At 35.5% G+C, this 15,499-nt stretch overlaps 1 protein-coding gene across 2 annotated transcripts in view; it reads right to left on the reverse strand.

Annotated features, from left to right (window-relative positions):
• Positions 1-1,930: 1,930 nt before the first annotated feature.
• Positions 1,931-15,499, reverse strand: part of AP3B1 (adaptor related protein complex 3 subunit beta 1) — a 298,620-nt gene continuing 285,051 nt past the window's right edge. The window contains exons 26-28 of one of the 2 annotated variants that reach the window (XM_028849535.2): positions 15,060-15,198; positions 3,065-3,100; positions 1,931-2,661 (exon numbers count right to left, since the gene is read on the reverse strand). In XM_028849535.2, coding sequence (XP_028705368.1) covers positions 3,070-3,100; positions 15,060-15,198 — 170 coding nt within the window. In that variant the 3' untranslated portion in view covers positions 1,931-2,661; positions 3,065-3,069. The remainder of the gene's footprint in view (positions 2,662-3,064; positions 3,101-15,059; positions 15,199-15,499) is intronic. The other variant, XM_028849534.2, reaches the window with a different exon arrangement.

Below are 15,499 nucleotides of genomic sequence, written 5' to 3' on the forward strand. Positions count from 1 at the left end.
TTAGCTGGTCCAACTTTTCCGTTTTTGAAATCTTCTGTCATTCTGGATTCTTATCTTGTCTAACATCTAAATTCTTAACAACAGGAACACAGGTTATAAGGGCAAACTTTTTGTAAGCTATTATAAAGTTATTCATATGTTGCAAATAGTTATCAAGAAGGACAAGTATACAGTATTTTGAGAAATGCATTGTTACAGTCTCTTTGGAATAAAAAACTCTTCTTATAATAAATAAAGCAAATGTATTGTGATATCAAAAATGAGGCTTAGTCTGAAATATACTATGAGAGCCATTCTTCAAGATTGGTGTACATAAAATGTCCCATTAAGTGAACATTAAAATGAAAAAATATAGCTAGAATTAAGAATTCAACATTGACTAACTCGACTCAATGGAACAATTTAAAGATAATCATGGATTATGATAAAGTTAAAGGAAATATGAGGCAAGGAACTCTGAGTCACCACACCACAAAAGAAAAAAACCCCAAACCTTTAACTTGGTTGGGGCTTTGGTCATTTTTCTGTTTTACGTGAAAAATATTTTAATGATATTAAGCTACTAGTGTTAAAATGGTTTCAGCTGGTAGCGCACATTACCATCGATACATACCGTTTGCTGGTTCACACTACATTATATTATTGATTTAGCATAATTTCAAAAGTTAGCAGCCAAAAATAACTTAGCCAAAAGTAAAGTCCTAATGAAATTTCCTTAGTTAAAAAAAATACAAATGTGTGACCTATCTTTTAAAGATGAGTGCCCTGATGTAAGGAAAAATAAGACTTCTCAATCACAACATACACTTTCCCTCTGCCTGAAGACAGCATGGAAAAATTTTTTTTTTCTTCAGAAAAGAGGTATTAAACCTGTCAAATTCTAACATTTCAAAAAGTTATTGACTTAAAATTCAAAATTATGAAGCTCTGAGCAATAAGGCTAATATGGAAATGCCAATGACCTGCGACTGCAGAGGGGCGTTTGGGTGCGTTACCACAGCGCCCAGGCTCCAGAGGGAAGTGGAACGCGTGGCTTCTGTACATTAGAACAGGACAGAACGTACACATGGTACAGAATTGGTACAGAATGTCCACGTGGCTTCTGTACGTTGCACTTCTGTACATTCTCTTCCCGGAGATTCAAGGCTGTATTTCTGGAGCAGGAAAATTTAACAATTTTGTTTACTCTTGTCATCTCACCAGATAGAAAATTTAAATAATTTTTCTAGTCTGTTTTGCTCTCCTCAATATGTAGGTTCCAAGAAAATTCCATTCTTTCCTTTTAATGCTTCAAGCAGTGTATAGTCACTTCCTTTTTACTTTTTAAAAATAATTATGTATGTGGCGCTATACAAAATGAGTAGCTTATACTACCTGAAAGTCCATTACCTTGCATCAGAAAGGAAGTAAAATTTCAACTGGTTTTAAAAAGGTACAAAAGTATTAGAAAAGTTCTGTGATTATAGAACAACCTTAAAAACAGTAACTTAAGTTAGCAAATAAAATAAATACTCTAGGGAAAGATGCTAATATGTCGATCATATAACTAGTTTTAAAAATTTCTGTAAGTTTATGCTAGTTTCCAAAGTTGGGCATAAGGAAAAATGAGATTCAAAGAATTTATTCAGCAGGCCACGTAATCAGGTATCTACTACTAATAGATCAAAACTACCTAGAAAGAGATGTTTATTTTGCAACATGAAGATTTTCGTTTATGTTATTAAGTACACCAATTTTTTTTCCCCTTGGAGTAAACTATGCTGTTAAGTAGAAAATTTACTTGGTTTGGAAGTGGTTTTTCTTTCACTAACTAAACCACATTGCTTCTCTGCATAATGTAACACTCAAAATACTCACTTTAAAATAAGAAAACTTTAGCATATGAACTTCAGGATTATTAATAGTTTCTCAATAAAAATGCAAAGACAAATAGGATTCATGTGCTAGTTTATTTATCTTATTATTGAGAGATCACTTCATGACGACAGTTATCAGTAATCAATTACAATATCAAGAAATTCAAAGAAAAAAATCTTGCAGAGACCATCTTTTTTGTATTTGGATTTAAAAAGTACGTGATCTCATTTTCACATACCAAGCTGAGAGGCCATTTAGACCATTTCATTGCTCATTTTTGCTTACTGCTGAAGGGAAGATGATTTCCAATGAACTTTAAATATCGCATTCATGTCTACCATTGTCGAAAAAGAGAAGGAAGACGAGGAGGCCAAAAGCAGCAGCAGGACAGAGAAAACGCCACATGGATTCAAGAGTTGAGATAACTGACAGTAAAATATATGCTCTTTGGTTAGCAAAGCGAAAAGGGGGAAAGTATTGCATACATGATAGATACACACTAGCATTCTAAAGCAGGAGACAAGAATGTCAAGAGTGTATTCTTCCCCCACTGCCAGATGGAAGGGCCATTATTATAAATGAAAGGCAGCAGTAGTGGATGCCAGGCACTTTTGTTGTGTGCCAGATTCTGAAGTCCAGATGTAAGCAGGTTACCCCTGAGACAGGACAGGCTTCAGTTCCCGCAGCAGAACAGAACCAATCACAGTTTTCTCAGTGTTTATGATAAGCTGGGCTGTAGAGCCTTCCTTCAGTTCCACTGTGACTAGCATCAATGACCCACTGTGCACAGTTTTAGCTGCAAACCTGGAAGAAAAAAAAGAGAGACCTTTTATCATGAGATGGGGAGGGAAAAGGAGATAGCATACATTCAAATAGGATTAAAATAACTCTTTTTTGTCAAATGAAATAATTTGCTGCAGGCTCCCTACTGCCAAAAGCCCAAAGCCAAGCATTCCTCTGAAAAATCAATAAACTGTCCAGCCCATGCTAACCACAAGCAGGTAATTTTAGTGCACATTTAAAACAGAACAGAAAAAGGAAGTCTATTTTACTTATTAGTTTAAACAATAGATGCAAGTGAATAATTCTCCATTACAATAGATTTGAGAATCATTCATCCACTTGGTATTTAACATTTCACCATGCATAGAGCCATTTTAAATAAGCCATTGTATTTTTATTTTTAAAACATGTTAAGAAAAGGTACCTTTCTCAAAGAGCTTCAAAATTTAACTCCTCACATCTGAAAATGATTATGTAATAAGTTAGATAATTTTATGTACATTATAAAATTCTTACTAAGTTCCACTGAATTCACTCATGTAAAAATATTCAAATTAAATCTGTAATGTTAATGATGACATGAAACAAAATCACGTGACAGCTAAGTGCAACCTCACGCTTCCCTTTTTCTTTGTTTTAAAATGTTTAGAACATTAGATTTTTCTTTTTGCTTTAGAGTGTAATAGAGGAAACTTGAGGTCTCATGCTCTACTTCTAAATTCCAAGACATGAAGAACCTACTGATTACATGGAATTAAAAGCAAAACTAGCCTTTTAAGCACTGCAATTGACTGAAAAGCCGTTGCAGGCACAACGAACTTCTGTCAATCCTGCTAATTCATTCTGCATGCACAGTTGAGCCTCAGGGTCGTGAAGGAAGAGAACAGGAACCTCCCAAGCCTCCATTTTCCACATGGAGCATGTTCCACACACTTTCTGGGGGAGGGGGGTTTGATTGCAGGGATGACTGGAGAAAAACAAAGTTGCTGCACATGAGCTTTTGAAAACACTAACAAGTGTAGAGCGGGTCTGTGACCTGCTGTGACCCCACTTTGCAGGGCCAATCCCCTTGCCCCTTTCTATATGACACGTGTCTGAATCTGAGCCATCTGCCTCAATTTGCGCAACATCTTCAGCCACAATGGCACCCAGTTAGCCCTGACAACAGCTCACAATACATAAAAATAAAACTGCCGGGCTAACAGCACGCTGCGGACTATTCAAGAGCAAACCAACTGGTCAGTGTCTCATGTCTGACAATTAGCATGGGCCTTGCACAGAGCCCACGGTGTCCACAGGGATCTGTTTAATTACCATCAACATAAAAGAGGGAGTTTATCAGGAGACACTCAGAAAAACTTCACTCCTGACTTAATTAAAATATTAGCCACTTAAGCAGGAAGCAGATTCTCTTTAAATGAAAAGTAATTTCTTTTTTGGGTTTAAAAAAAAATAACATCAAGATCTCAGAACACATTAATTTTTTTGAAACCAAACAAGCCATTTTTGGACAAATAAAATCAAGAACTAGGTTTACCAACAATAATTAGAATAATGTATCAAAACCAAAACAGATATGCTAATTTTACTGAAGTTCAAATATTATAAACACTTTAAGTTGTGTTTTAAAATGTGAGCTAATGGGCTATCAATAAAATATGTTAGAAAATCTTCCTAGTCACTTATTTGTGAACTCTACAAGCATGCTGAAAACTTCCAAGGAATCTGACAGAGCAGTGTTCCTACTGAGAGAAGCAATTGTAAGTAACCAGTTTAGGAATATAAATTGTACCAATGTTTTTAAAGAGGTTTTTATAAACCTCTTAACACACATATCCATCTGCTTTTCAGATGTACACATGGGAGATTATGAACTAGGTACCTCAATTTCATCTTTGAGAGAACATAAAGATCACCAGCCCCAAAATGATCTCTCTTTTCTAAGGCTCCTCACAGGTTTATGCATTTCTTTTGTCTACATTTTTCAGGCTCTTCTGCTTCATAGGAGAATGCTGTTTCTATATTCCTGTTAAACCAAGTCACCAAAGGATATGAGGTGGCTCTATTTCCCCATTCATTTATGCAACTTTTCCCACAGATTTGGTCATCACATGTGTAATTCACTCAACAAATATTTCAACAGAGGTCCTATTTCTGGCAGGGTTATAATTATGTAAACAATAGTCTTATTAGTCCCTTTATTTACTTAACACTTGTGCCTTGGGACCATAGAGAAGGAGATTATGCCTGAATAGGAACACAAAAGCACTGTTGTTTGAATTTCAGGGTTGCACAGCCCCAAGGCACATTTTATCTCTTTTCTATTAAAAAACTTAGAGTTAATGTTACAATTAATATAAAGTTGGCAGAGACAAATGTCAATTTTGGTGTCAGTGTGTTGACAGAGATTAGAATTAGTATCTTGGACATGTTTTTGAAATCCTATTGCCACAAAATTCTCAGTACTATACAGAATAGGGGTATGAAAGAAAAGAGGCATTTGCTTACACTGCAGTGGAAACACGCTAAGCAAATCATCCTAGCAACAGAATCTGCTAGCTGGTGTAAAAGCTACTGCCTTTATTAACTAGGTCTCTATGTTCTAGTGTGCACAAATGGTGGAAGCAATGTTTTAAAGCAGAAGACTAGAAGATCAGATGTTCTGACATTCTCATTTCACAGTTCAGAAAGGATATATTTAATTGGAACACAGCATGATCAAAATTGGTTTGTTTTGGCCCTTGGAAGGCAAAAACCGCCACCCCAGATTTATTCATCATTTAACTCCTGCACAGGCTATACTTTAACAAACATGCAAAAAATAGTTATGGAAAGAGTACTAATTAATAAGTAATAAATAGCTAGCTTTGGGATGTCAGAAACATTGATTATAAAGTCAGGGTGGGTCAGATATTTATATACTAAACTTAATGGCTGACATCAGAACCTCTGTATTTGGCCTTGAACTAAGATCATACTGTGACAAAATTTTTTCAAAAGGCATGAGAAATTTTTGATCACTATAATGATGATAGCAGCTATCATTTGTTAAGCACTGTGTTCTGGCAGTGGATTCTAAGTGCTTCACTGGAATTATTTCATTTAATCCTATGAGGCAGGTCACTTTATAGATGAGGGAAGTGAGGACCACAGAAGTTGAAGAACTTCCTCAGGGCCACATACCAAATTTCTGGTTGAGCAGAAATTTGAACCTAAGCATTCTGATTCCAAGTCACACAAATTCTCTTCATATATACAAAAATGCACCCTTAATAATTTGTTTTTATCAGTCAACAAAGCTTTTCCTATTTACCTAATATGCACACAATCTATTATTGTTCCAAAAACATGAAGAAGGAAGAGTCCTCTCTTCAAAAATTGTTTACTTGACTTTGCAGTAATGTGTTATTCAAAGCATGCTGACTTGATTCCTCATCATATTTTAAATTTCTGCCTTTAAATATTTAAAACATTTAAAATATCCCCTACTCTCCTCTCCCTCAAGAGACACCAGCAGTGAAAAATACAAAGCCTTTTTGAATGGAGCTGTAACACAGGGAGGGACTACAGGGAGACCAATCAACCTCGAAAAGCAGTAACACCACAAATGAGAACAAATAAGAGGGATGACAGTTAAAGATGTATTGCCTATGTATGACAGGCTCCATGTTATTAAAAGGATACCACCTAGATATTTTTCATTTGATTATACCACCAACCACTTGCTGTTTGTAATCACCAACTGAGAAGGTAAAACTGTTTGGCTATATCTGTATTTCATCTTATTAAATGTCTCTTTGTCTATTATCTCCAGCAATTGACATTTAATCTTTGAAGCCTATAAGAAAGAATTCTTAAGATTTACAAAAAAGACAGAATAAGCTGGTTGTCAAAGCTAAATTAAAAAAATGTTTCACTCTTCTTAAAAAGTTATTTTGTCTTAACTATAGTCGGAATTATAAAAACGGACCAAATATCAACAACAAATTTGAAAAAAAATCTAATATCTATAATACACAGATTTATTCCCCATGTACTTAAACTATACTCTTTAAGAGTTGTGACAAACTGGCTATAAATCATAAATGTTCTTTGTTAGAAGGAAAAGAAATCCTATAACTCAATTGTTCTAACAATTAAAATTAACAGTACAAAATGAATTAAAAAATATTTATCTGAGAGGCTGCATCAGTCTCCAGGGTAGTCACAAACATAACATTTTTTACACAGAATCAGATTTGCTATACTTAATGCAACAGCTCTAAGACATGCTTTTTCTTCTCTTGGATAGTCTTCCTGGTTTCTGATTTTTCTATTTCTATTCTGAGTTCAATTTTCTTGTGCTTTCTGTTCTACTGGTTACCAGAAGCTGTGACAATGACCCACTCAGGCTAAAACTTTTTTTTTTGTACTCCGTACATGAAGCCTTCAATTACTGCCTGCTGAAGCAGACAGAATCCTATTAGTAAGAAAGACGATCACAAGATGCAGTGCCCTGCCCTAGCTGTATAAAAATAATTAGTCCAAAGTTGACAAATGTGTAATGAAGTCGCACAATCATTACATGTAAGAAATACTGGTTTGAATAAGCCTCCTAAACATCAATACCAAAGAATAGTGATTTGGAGCGCTATCTGCCAAAGGATTTAAAATTATAAATCTTTATTACCTTGAGTTAATATAGTAGAACATTTTAAGCAGGCAGGGAATTTGTAAGTTGTAAAAAATTCTATTTTGTTGACTATAAAATTGCATTTTAAAGTTAAACCATTACACTATTGAATTAATAGTGAGGGACAAAAAAAGCATTTACACGTGATTTAGGTTTAGAGAATTTACACAAAGCAATGTATTTTTCCCAATTATTTAAAAAATCACCTAACAATATTGTTGTATTTTCCTCTAACGTTCAAATGAGAAAAGTTAAAATAAAAAATAAACAACCACCATAATTTAGGACTCTAGTTTCTACTCTAATCTTCAGAGATGGTATAAAAAATTATTCCCCACACTATCAGGCCAATGATGCATTCTCTTTCTTTATACAGGAAAGCTAAAAAATCTAAGTGCCCTTGCTTAAAGAAGACATAAAACATCCCAGTTATTTCAGAGCATTTCTGGTTTGTCTGGTTGGGGTGGGGTGAGATGGGGTTAACAAGAGAAAACTAATAGTAAAACAAATACATTCTTACCCCATTCTCTTTGATTCCTTACAAAATTGTCAACCCAGAAGGAAAACCATCAAGAATACCTTTCTTTCATTTTTACATGAAACAGTTATAGATTCCTATTAGTAAAATGGTTGCATTAGAGGACATTAAATAGTGAACTTAAATAGAACTTAGAGAATGTTTTAAAGTAAAATTCAGCCGTGCAGTTTGGTTACTTCCGAAATATCCAAATATGCTTTCTGTGTGAAAATTAACTGAGGTCCGCATTTGTTTGTCAATGAAATGATGCTTAGGGCCTGCAGAGTTCAAAGCAGTCAGATAAAAAGCAGTGCTGTCCTCTAGTGGACAGCCACCAACCTGAGAAAGAACTGTTTTGATGATTAAAAGAGGTTCTACAAATCTTCAGTCCTGTTTGAGACTCAAAATTTGTCATATGGTAGAAAAGACCTAAGCCTGATAGTTTTATACTTAAAACTGTTTATACAAAATTTTGTTTCTGTTTATACAATGAAGAAGGTTGACAGTAGTATCAGGACTTATAAAATTAGGGCAACAAGGCATCCAATGTTATTTGAAAAGCAAAAATTCTTTGGAGAATTATAAATTCTCCAAAATTACCCAGAATTTAAATCCCATATAGTTAGTACGAGAGAAGAAAATAACTAACAAACAAAAACAGTAACTCAAAAGTTAATAAACCTAAGAATAGAGAAAGGGAAATATTAGAGACCCCATCAAAAAGTGTCTTTGCCATTTGTGTTTGCAACCCTAGCACTAGCAAAATCTGTCACAAAGGTCTCCAAAAAAATACTAAGTGAAGGAGTTACACATTATAGATCTTTTTAAGATACCAAAACTAATGTGTACCAGTATTTCCCCTATTAACAACCTTTAAACAGGTATGTAATAACGGTGATTAACTGGGTGAGTTTAAGGCCTAGAAATGAAACAAGTTGGCCAGGCATGGTGGTGCATGCCTGTAATCCCAACACTTTGGGAAACCAAAGCGGGAGGATTGCTTGAGCCTGGCAGTTTAAGACCAGCCTGGGCAACATAGGGACACCCTGTCTCTACAAAAAAAAAAAAAAAAAAAAAAATTAGCTGGGCATGGTGGCAGGCACTTGTAGTAATAACTACTCAGGAGGCTGAGGCAGGATGATTGCCTGAGCCCAGTTCAAGGCTGCAGTGAGCTATAACTGTGCCACTGCACTCCAGCCTGGGCAACAGAGTGAGACCCTGTCTTAAAAGAAAAAAAAAAAAGAAATGAAACAAGTTGTTCTTTACCTGTACTTGAATTAAATAATAAGACTTTTGTTTTAAACTTGAAATAAACTGTCTTCATGTGTGTTGATAAATTAAAAAGTTGACTGCCTGGTTGCCAATGGATACACTGTTCCACTCACAGCACCAGACTTTCCTAATAGTTAAGGACCTAGTGACAATAGTAAAACAACATTTATTTGACTAAGATTGTAATTATCCACAAGTTGCATAGGTAAAAGCTTGCAAATTTAAAAAGTGACAGGATAAACAAAATCCAAATTGCTAATTAAGATATACGGGGTGGGGGGTGAGGAAGTGGGGAAGGAATATCAGTAGTGAATACAAGTTAATAATGAAAGTTGCTCCAGAATCTTACTGAATAATAAGGTAAGAACTAAAATAGAATCATGGCAGAGACAGGGCGTTCTGTCTTCAATCAAATATCACATTTTCTCCTCAGAGGGTTAATTTGTGGTTCATGAAAGGACAAAATGAGTAGGTAAGTGTGACAACCTTTTCAACAACATTATTGTATGCAAACATCAGGATTTCTGACTATGGGTGAAAATGTGAGATGGCTGAGACTGCTGAAAGACATACACAGTTATGGTCTAAGACTGTTTTATAGACACGGCTCTAATGTACTCCCGGAATGGGCAATACACTATCTTGCCGGAGCACTCTGGGATATGTGTAAGAAAAATTAAACCAAACATCTCATCTACTGGCATCCCTTACTGACTAATCGGGAAAAAAGAAAACATATAAACCTAGGAAAAAGTATTTTGAAATGTGTCATGTGGCAATACAGCTTGATAATTCAGGGCAGCCTCAAACTGTGGACTTTGGAACATTTGCCTTCTAATCACTTGGAGTGCTGCCTAAAATAGAGATTCCTGGGCTCTGTCTCAGATTTACTGAAGCTGAGTTTTTGGGGTGGGTTCCAGAAATCTGAGTTTTACACAAACTCACACGATTTTGTGGTACAGAAAAACCTTAGCGATTTCGGAGCGACAGGTTTTTCGTTTTCTGCTTTTTGGCCACTGCACTTACTCCTTAATGCTGTTACCAGAGGACGTGCAATGTAATAAAAGCAAGGCACCTCAGTTTCCACGACGTTGAACACAAACCTCCTTCCTAAACCCTTTCTGGATATTTCACAGAGAATCACAAGAAAGTTTTCCTGGCCCTGAATGAACTGGGATCCCCACAACTAACGCCTCTAATCTCCTACCTTCGAACATATGAGGTCTTGCCCCTTCCCCTTTGCAGTCCATTCATCTACTGGTTTAATACTGTCCATTTTGCCTTTGGGATACACTTTATTTATGTATTCGTTTACCAGTATTGTCTTAAGTAATATGCATTAAGACCTTCACCATGTATAGTATATCTCATTAAAATAAATTTGAATATCTTACACAGGAAATGAAGATATTCAGCTATATATTTAATAAGTGCTTTTTGATGATGATGGAAATTCTCATTTTTGTAATACTCCTTATCATGCATTAACAGTAATTTGGAAAACAGCAGATTGACACAATGACCATAACTCTGTATCTCTCTCTTTTTTTTTTTTTTTGAGGTGGAGTCTCCCTCTGTTGCCCAGGATGGAGTACAGTGGTGCCATCTTGGCTGACTGCAACCTCTACCTCTTGGGTTCAAGCAATTCCCCTGTCTCAGCCTCCCAAGTAGCTGGCATTACAGGTGCCTGCCACCACGCCTGGCTAATTTTTTTTTGTATTTTTAGTAGAGACGGGGTTTCACCATGTTGGCAGGCTGGTCTTGAACTCCTGACCTCAAGTGATCCGCCTGCCTTGGCCTCCCAAAGTGCTGGGATTATGGGCGTGGGCCACCATGCCCGGCCACTCTGTATATCTCAATAAGATGATTTTGTTCTCAAAGAGCAAGTTTTTCAAGTAAGTACAACAGAAATGAAGATAAAAGTTGAGTCTCTCAATAGTATACTGTTTGGCTCTGATCCTCTCACTCATTTAGAAAATTACAACTAGGCCGGGCGCGGTGGCTCAAGCCTGTAATCCCAGCACTTTGGGAGGCCGAGACGGGCGGATCACGAGGTCAGGAGATCGAGACCATCCTGGCTAATACGGTGAAACCCCGTCTCTACTAAAAATACAAAAAACTAGCCGGGCGAGGTGGCGGGCGCCTGTGGTCCCAGCTACTCGGGAGGCTGAGGCAGGAGAATGGCGGGAACCCGGGAGGCGGAGCTTGCAGTGAGCTGAGGTCCGGCCACTGCACTCCAGCCCGGCGACAGAGCGAGACTCCGTCTCAAAAAAAAAAAAAAAAAAAAAAAAAGAAAATTACAACTAAAAATCATATAATCTAATAGTAGATCTGCTTTCTCAATCTTTAAAAGTGTTAATGAAATAAAAAATGTTTCTGGTTTTTGAAGTGAATTTCATAAAACCTGTGCTCATTTAATTGGCTTTTTCTTAATGAGGGCCATTTTCTGTTGCTGTGTTAAGAGTCATTTTCTATTAAGTCTTCAATTAAAATTTGTACTTTATACCATTACATACTTCTACACATTAATAAAAAGGTTCACTTTTCCTTAGATAATTCTTATACTAAGTATTTCTTTACCTGGCATTTAATGTAAAAATGTATAAAATTTGAAGAGCAGTAGAAATAAAGTATTCCAAAATTAGGCAATGGAAACTCTATTCATTAATGGGTTAGAATGAATACACTAATTCTTATTAAAAGTCCTCTCAGAAAGAAAAGATCCTGAAAAATTAAATAGAACATAAACCAGCCAAGAGTAACTTAACATACTGGAAATTTTAATCTCTTAAAATACTAGTAGTAAAAATGCTTTTCACACTTGGTGTTTTTAAAAATAATCCTAAACTGATTACCATTAATAAATATTAGAGTGGCTTTGGTCCTATTCTTCATAAACTCAAAAACATAACTATCACAAAAGAATAAGGGAATCATTCAAAATCTCATAGGGATTTCAATTTTATCATTAGCAATTAAATAATATATAAACTTAGATATAGAAACATATTAATTCCACAGGGTAATATAATATGGAACACTTTAGTTAAAAACATTTATTTCAATAAAGTGGTAAACAGTTAATTTAGATTATTATAATGTAAACACTAATTCCTGTTTCATTTTAAATGAAATTAAGAAAAGCAAAAAAAAAACTATACAAAAGTACAGTTTTATTAACAATTGTTTTTGTTTTAATTGCTATTAGCAAAAAGAATGAGAAAAAGTGTTACATACACAAGATAATAATTTATGTCAATTTCTGTATAAAAAATACAAATAACTTTAGGTGTTTGTCACCCGGAAGCTTTCTAAAATTTAGAACATTATTACAGCCATACTTTAGCTATAAAAGCAAATATGAAATATTTTTCAATTCAGTATGGTGGGACTTGAGAAGCAAGTTAAGACAGCACAGCCTATTCTTAAGTATTTACAGGTATTTTATTGACTTTTGACTCTGTAGTAACTTGGGCCCTCCCCCAGGTTACAGAGCCAAACACCAGGCCACTGATGATGGGGCTAGAACAGAAAAGCCTCAAGACACTGTGGATGAGTATGAGGAACACGAACATTAAGTTTGGGTTCAATCTCTGCATTCCAAAGTCAAATATAAATGGTTCTTAGTTGTGTGTCTCCTCTGCATTAGCATGGACAATTGAGAATTGACTGTAATTTTAATTTAAATCATTTGAGCAGGTATTACAGGTATTACGTTCCAAACCAGCAAGACAAGTTACTGGCAAACTATCTTTAATAAGAATTATACAACTGTGCTAAGGGTCCCTTTAAGTCTGTCTCCCAATAGGAAGATAGCTTTCATTATATGTGGCTTTGTAACTTCACTTTTCTTCTTCTTTCTTTTCTCTTTTTTTGAGACAGGGTCTTACTCTGTCACCTAGGCTGGAGTGCAATGGTATGATCACAGCTCACTACAGCCTTGACTTCCATGGGCTCAGGTGACCCTCCCACCTCAGCTTCCCAAGTAACTTGGACCACAGGCATGTGCCACCATGCCGGACTAAATTTTATATTTTTTGTAGAGACAGGGTCTCCCTATGTTGCCCAGGCTGGTCTTGAACTCCTGGGCTCAAGAGATCTGCCCACCTTGGCCTCCCAAAGTACTGGGATGACAGATGTAAGCCACCTTGCCCAGCCTTGACATTTTTTCTTCTAAGAAACAAAAATCTAGACAGCTGCCATTGCTTTCAGAAAAGTTAAAAACAAACAAAACAACAACCCAAAACAACCTATACACAAAACAAAACTAGATGTTCCAACATAAACAGTGGCTACTCTATATCTTTTTGTACATTACAAAAGAACATATTAAAACAAGACTGCAGTATTGCTGGATACTAGGTGTTTCAGGTAAAATTTCATACTGAAGAAGTTATAGTTGATAATACGGCATTTAGGTGTTTTAGTAAATTCAATAATTCCAAGGACCCATAAATAAAACAAAACAGTTTCTGTTAGAGAAAATTACCTAGGAAAGTGAAAAGAAGTATTTAAAGCAGAATAAAATTAAAACAGGAAAACTCAAAATCAAAATATTTATTTGCACTGAAAAGGCTTTTGTTTACTCTTTTCCCTATTGAACAACATTAACTGATAAATAAGTTGTATTTTTGTGATGGTCTGTATCATGGCCTTACATCCATTTTCTTATTTTATCACCACCCTAAAAGAAATGAAAGCACGAGACCTCTTGAGCAACTTAAGAACCCTATGTTCGTTTAAAAAAACAGTACAAGGTAAATCTATTTTTAAACTAGTACATGCAGTTTTTATTCTGCTGTGATCAGTTCAGTGAAGTCAGGCAACTATGAATACAGTAATGGCAGATCAGCTCTTCTGAAGTCAAATCTAATGTTCTTTCATAGCTATCACAGAATTTCATTTCAGTCCTCCCCCACTTTTTTTTCCTGCCACCCATTTCCAAACACATGAGGAATGTAAAGCGCGTAAGAAGTTGCAACTTCCCCAAGATGACCAAGACAATTAGTGGCAGAGTTAGGTCTAAAACCTAAATCACCTGTAGCATTTTTCATGTGGGGCCTCTCTTACTCCTGTGCTAACTAAAAAAAATGGTTTTTAAGGTCCGCGGACCTTCCCTTTGATGCTAAATTTGTTTTCCATGATTCATAATTATATAAGAAAGGGCACACTAAATACACAGTGCGTAGATATTTTTAATGGCAGAAGTATGTCTGCCAAGTATGTAAAATTGCCATGGGAATTTTACAACAAATTCCCTTAAGCTCACACAGGACTATGCAATCACCAAATGGGTAAGAGATAATTATTTTTATCTTTACATTCATTTAAAGCCACGGGCATTCATAAAAATACAAGAGGGCAAACATTAATCACATTTTCTGCTGCCTTTCAGGACAAATAACTTGGATCTCATATTTCAGATGCCTGGTGATGGAAAATATTACTGGTCTAAGAAAAAGAAGCTGTATTTACCCCCATGTTGGTCATCTAGCAGCGCTTTATTTACTGGAAGCAGTCTTAGGGGATGGCTATAAAAAGGAAATCTGTATGTAGTACCCAAACTTCCTCCCTTTCAATTAAAAAAGTCCAACTATATTGCTTTATAGAATAGTTCTTCCTGGACATCTACTGAATCTAGTGAAGTAAGATAAACTCTCAACCATTTCATAAAGGGTAATTTTATAAATTACCAAGCTATTATAAAATGTGAATATGCTCTGTATATCTTCCAGGAAAGACCATACCAGTATGATAAGAATGCTCTGAGAGGGAAAAGACAGCCTTAATGCAAAGCAATAAACAACTATACCATCAGAAAACAAAAGGGAGTGTGTGTGTGTGTGTGTGTGTGTGTATGTTTAGGGGTTATTTCCAAAGAAAACAATGAATTTAAAATTATATATTTATACGTACTCAAGTCATCTCCACCTCCACATTGTGTGTTAGTGAACCCACCTGTTTATATTATCCTGGCCCGAAGGGACTGCACCTACATTGGCTATATTAACAACCTTCTGAAAGATCACAGAGGGAGTGAAATTCTGTGGTGCAGCAATGATGACAGCAGAAGTTTCATTCATTCCTGTTAGCATTCCTGTAAAAGCAAAAGAAGGCTCCCTTTTACTAATTTCTTTTTGAAAATTACATTTACAGAATTTTAAGCTCATGGCCAAAATTTTAACTTTTTTCAACAAAAGAAACACCACTTTAGGATCCAATTTACAAGATAATTATAAAACTAAAACAATATGCAATTGTTTCAAAGATTTTTAAAAAATCCTCATTGTATAGGAAAATGTGTAAAAATGCAGTTAAAAATCACTCAATAAATCTAATTTTAAGTATGATAGGATAAAAACTTAGAATCACAAATATGAAATATCAATTTCAGTCTC

This window comes from Macaca mulatta, chromosome 6, assembly GCF_049350105.2.
Source record: "Macaca mulatta isolate MMU2019108-1 chromosome 6, T2T-MMU8v2.0, whole genome shotgun sequence".
NCBI lineage: Eukaryota > Metazoa > Chordata > Mammalia > Primates > Cercopithecidae > Macaca > Macaca mulatta.